This window comes from Camelina sativa, unplaced genomic scaffold (assembly GCF_000633955.1).
Source record: "Camelina sativa cultivar DH55 unplaced genomic scaffold, Cs unpScaffold00920, whole genome shotgun sequence".
Classification (NCBI taxonomy): Eukaryota; Viridiplantae; Streptophyta; class Magnoliopsida; order Brassicales; family Brassicaceae; genus Camelina; species Camelina sativa.
Window position 1 is genome coordinate 2,864 of NW_010922045.1, and position 5,265 is coordinate 8,128.

General features: G+C 30.5%; 1 protein-coding gene across 1 annotated transcript; it reads left to right on the forward strand.

Annotated features, from left to right (window-relative positions):
- Positions 1–2,354: 2,354 nt before the first annotated feature.
- On the forward strand, positions 2,355–3,767 carry LOC104773999. Its single transcript, XM_010498668.2, has 4 exons — positions 2,355–2,543; positions 2,652–2,855; positions 2,947–3,162; positions 3,287–3,767. Exons 1-4 carry the CDS (start codon positions 2,541–2,543, stop codon positions 3,533–3,535), a joined length of 672 nt encoding a protein of 223 aa, XP_010496970.1. The 5' UTR covers positions 2,355–2,540; the 3' UTR covers positions 3,536–3,767.
- Positions 3,768–5,265: the final 1,498 nt, after the last annotated feature.

A 5,265-nucleotide genomic window follows, 5' to 3' on the forward strand; every position in this document is an offset into this window, starting at 1 on the left:
AATCAATGTTTTCTCGGTTTTAGCCTGTTTCGGGACAAAATGGGTAAAATTGGTGTCTAATCACTCCAAATTCAACCCAAACTCATATAATTAGATATATGCATTGGATTATTACATATATTGACCCTAGAAAGAGTGACATAGCTGTTTACTGCTTCGAATCAATGTTTTCTCTCAGTTTTAGCCTGTTTTCTTGGTTTAAGCCTGTTTTTGGGTAAAACGGGTTTAAGTGGTGTTTAAACACTTCAAATTCATCCCGAAATTTTATAATTAGTCAAATGCATTGGATTGTTACATATTTTGACCCTAGAAAAAGTAACATAGCTGTTTACTGCTTCGAATCAATGTTTTCTCTCAGTTTTAGCCTGTTTTCTTGGTTTAAGCCTGTTTTTGGGTAAAACGGGTTTAAGTGTTGTCTAAACACTCCAAATTCATCCCGAACTCTTAAAATTAATCAAATGCATTGGATTGTCACACATTCTGACCCTAGAAACAGTAACAAAGCTGTTTACTGGTTCGAATCAATGTTTTCTTGGCTTTACACTGTTTCGGAACAAAATGGGTAAAAGTGGTGTCCAAACACTCCAAATTCAACCAGAACTCCTATAATTAGTCAAATGCATTGGAATGTCACGTATTTTGACCATAGAAAGAGTAACATAGCTTTTTACTGCTTCAATAAATGAAAATGTTCAAAATGAGGTATTTTTGTAAAAGGGTATGTCAAAAATGACATTTCTAACAAATTCTCTTTTAAAATATTGTAATACTGTATTTCATTTGATGATGTATTATTTGACATAATATCACTTTCTAATACATGGAAAAAGCAAAAGTTTCTATAAAAAATTAATCAAGTTTAGTTTCTAAATAACTAAACAAAATTGATGATGTACATAAATATATATATCTTGGTCAAAATAGGAGGTTTTAGTTAAATGAAAAACTAGAGGACCTAAATGTAAAAGTATTGTAATAACATAAAAATTAAAAAGATAAGTAAATAACATCAGTAGTGAAAAGAACTAAATAAGGACCACTTAAGCAATATTTATTGGTAAATCTCATTTGTTCATAATGATAAAAATCACACTTTATTTATGTAAAATTTATTTATATTTTACATGCTTCGTGAAAAATAACTATCATTTATTTTTCTAATTTTAACCTGCATTTGATTTCCAACCAAATAAAATATAAATTTGACAATTTTCATCGACACTAGATAATAACTAACTAAAACGAAAGAAGATTCATGATATATAGCACTCTGATACAAATTTATTTTTTATTTAGGGATTCAAAGTTAAGCACAAAAACAAAGAACCCAAATATAAAAGTATTATAATTATATGGAATAATATGTAAATAAGAATAAATAGTATAAAGAGGAACGGTCTTGTGAAGTGACATTAGTGTATTAGCCAATATCCTTAATGCACAATGCACCATCACACCAGATTTGGCCGATGATTGATTAAAAAAAAGGAACTATCTTAGTAAACCAAGCCTGCATTAAGTGTTTTAAGTATCAAAATCTATAAATGACCTTTTTGGCCGTATAGTAATGATTTGTTTTATCCACAAATTCCACTTGTTATTTCTCAGAGCATAATATTTCTGGCATAATATCACTTTATAACTTTATTTGTAAACGATGTACCTTCACATTGGCTGTTTTAGGCTAATCAATTAAAGCTATCGACAAAAAAAAGTATCACTTTATGACACTCACCAAAAACAATAAATTGCATTTTAATTAGTTTGACCAATTTTGGATTACTTACCAAAATTGATATAATGTATTTTTGTCAGTATGTATAAGTGGTTTTACTTAAAAAAGACAAAATAGAGGACCTAAATGTAAAAATTATTTAATAACATAGAAAGATATGTAAAAAATGAATAATATAAAAAAGAACCATAAAAAGTAATAATACTAGTAAGTATAATTCATCAATACAATAATGATACATTATCTTACACAAATGTACTTTTTTCCTTTTTAAACAGGGGACGCGAAAAATAATGTCACATGTATTAATTTGACTAATTTTATCAAGCATTTAATTATCTACAAAATAAATCTACATAAAATTGATAATATACATGTATTTTATATTAAAAACCAAATAAGTGATGATATGTACAGTACTTTTTTTTTTTTCAAAATAAATAATGATATGTACAAGAAATATTTTTTTTCAACAAAACTAAGGGGGTTTTGAGCTAAACAAAAACATATGGATTCAAATGTATAAGTATGGTAATAATCTTGACTAATATGTAAATAAAAATGTGTATAAAGACCAACCGCCTTAGTAAAAAAAAAAACTACCTTTTCGTTTCAGTCTTCTTCCTTATAAATTTCTTTCATCGTCTTCTTCGTCCTCCTCCTCCTCCTCCTCTATGTTTCTCTCTCTCTCTAAACCCCACACCAAAACTGTGGCGGCTATATTCTCCATCCCCCCTGTGTTTTAGTCTGTTTCATCTCTTTCTCAGATTCACTTTCTCGTCTCGTACAAATCAGGAATCAAACAATGGTTGTTCCTCTGCTTCTTAATCCGTGTTTTTTTCCCATAATTTTCTAATTTGATTTTAGAGGGTTTTGTTTTTGGAGAAATTGATCTCGTGGGTCGTTTTGATTTCAGGTGAGTTCGATAGTAAAAATGGAGAACGATGACGTGATGACTCCGCCATGGCTAACACCAATGCTTCGAGCTGACTACTTTGTGACTTGTTCGATTCACGCAAGATGGAGTAAGAGCGAATGTAATTTCTTTTGCTTGGACTGTTCAGGCAATGCCTTTTGCTCTTACTGTTTGGTTCATCACAGAGACCATCGTGTTGTTCAGGTTCTGTTTCATCATCTCTCTGAGGAATTTCGTCGAACACCTTTGTTTGATTCTAACATGATATATATGATATGTTTTGTTGTGGTTGCAGATTCGACGATCTTCGTATCATAATGTGGTAAGAGTGTGTGAGATTGAGAGACATATTGATGTCTCTTGTATTCAGAATTATGTTATCAACGGTGCTAAGATCCTCTTCTTAAACGAGAGACCTCAGTCTCGACTTGGTACAAGCTTGGACAAAATATGTCAGATCTGTTTTCGTAACCTCATTGATTTGTGCGGCTTCTGTTCTTTGGCTTGCAAGGTAAATGTAAAAGTGAAAATGTTATGGTCTTAAAGGTTTCTTCTTGTTAAATGTTGAATTGTTCAATTACATTAGCAAAATGGTTTTTAAGGTTTCTTGTGGTGAATCATTTTTTTGTGTTCAGCTTGATGGTGTCAAGAATGGAGGTGACCCATACCTGACCTTCTCTTTGAGAGGAACGCTTGGTGACTCTTCGAAGATCTGTAATACCGGAGTTTGTAACGGTTTGATCAATGGAATCTCAGTGGGAGTCGACAACCAACGCAGCGAAACAGCGGCTGTGGTATCTCCAGGGACACCTTCGATTGAGAGCAACCGAGATTACCCAAAAAAGAAGAGAAGAAAGGGCATACCTCACCGAGCACCTTTCTAAAAGGCTTTATTAAAGAGTTGAGGTATAATATGGGAATATGGTAAAACCCCTGAGAAAAAGAAAAAGAAAAATTGTTGGTAAAGGGAATCTTATTATAAATAGTAGCAACCTTATTTAAGAACAGCACATAACAAAAATGTGATGTTTCATAGAAGTTTGGGATATAAATATATGATTAAAGCAGCCTTAATTATCTCATACCAGGTTACTAATACCAGGTTAGACCCGCGCGATGCCGCCAGATGTTTTTAATACATTTTTAATACATTTGATGTTAAATATATGATTTAAAATTTTTTGAAATTATATTAATCATAAAAGTTATGATTTACACAATGATAAAATATAGAAATTACAATGGTTTGTAATTTCTTAGTATTTGTTATGACTTATGCATTTAAATTTTAAGTCAGATAAATTTAATTGTATAATTGGCTTAACGAAAATCAAACATTGCAATCATCACCGTAGAAGAAATCATATCTATATTCATAGTAAATGCATTCAATAAGATAGACATATGATATTTTTTGTTTGATAATACATAAAGTTTATGTATGTTGCTCCAAGAATCCAATAACTGATGTTTATCCTCCACAAAAGCTTGAGAGATTAACGTAGCTCATTCATAGAATATAAATTAAGCAATTGTATAGTTTTTTTTTTTCTTTTTGGTCGAGAAGCAAATGTATGGTTTGTTCTCAAATTTAGAATACCAAAGCGTTGACAAAAATAAACAAAAGAAATGAATAACTTAACTAATCATAACTTGTTAATATCACAAATTAATACTATTGACTAATGATAAATGTGATGTGGAACATAGAAGGATTTTTTTTACTGGACATGAAATGCTTAACTGTATTATTTAAATTTAATTGGCTATCTATTTTAAGATTTTATAAGTTATAAATGATATGATAAATGTTATCTGGTATTTGTTTTTAGATTTTACTTGTTGATCAACTTGTTAAATGAATCATTAGCATGCAGGTTTTGATAACATTGACTTTGTTTGCATTTTTTATTGAATAAGTGACTTTTTGTGAGTTATATGTTTTTTAAAAAATCTATTTTAGCAACTTCGATCCATTCTAGTGATTGTGCTACATACTATTGGTAGATGAGCTAAAACAAATTATGTAGGTAATGTAATAATGTAAAAAAAAATATAATTGCCATTAAGAAAAAATTTATTTGTTTTTCATGCATAGTTGTTTTTGCGATTAAGAATACTCCTATCGAAACAGAGGTTTTGATGTCAATCAAAACCGTCAGTGGACCAACAAAGTATAAGAGAGCCCAAAGCTCCAATTGAAGAATATTGAAAATGAAACACAGCCCATTGCGAAGACCAATCTTGTAATGATGCGGTAGAGAAAGGTGAGATCAATGGAATGATGATGACATGTAAGCAAGATTAGTGCTGATCTGTATTAATTGTCATAATCTGGTTGGTTACACATTTTAACTGATGTGTCAGCTCCTCCTTCAACTAAAAAGTTGATGTGTCAATACTGGAGAGAAACACATCCTACATTTATTGTATTGATTTTACAGCATTTTATCCTTCTATGATTTGGAAAAAAATAAATTTGGGAAGGTCTAAATGTTACATCACATTTCAAAACATAGAGGAGATGTAACAATACGTATTTGTATATTTATAGGAGATTCCTTCATGTTCTTTTGAATGTTCCTTTTAGCGTTGAAACTTGAAAGTGAGAGAG

Coding starts and splice junctions, on each gene's coding strand:
- LOC104773999 (XM_010498668.2), top strand. Junction 2,856..2,946: donor GAGACCATCGTGTTGTTCAG/GTTCTGTTTCAT, acceptor TTGTGGTTGCAG/ATTCGACGATCTTCGTATCA. Junction 3,163..3,286: donor TCTGTTCTTTGGCTTGCAAG/GTAAATGTAAAA, acceptor TTTTGTGTTCAG/CTTGATGGTGTCAAGAATGG.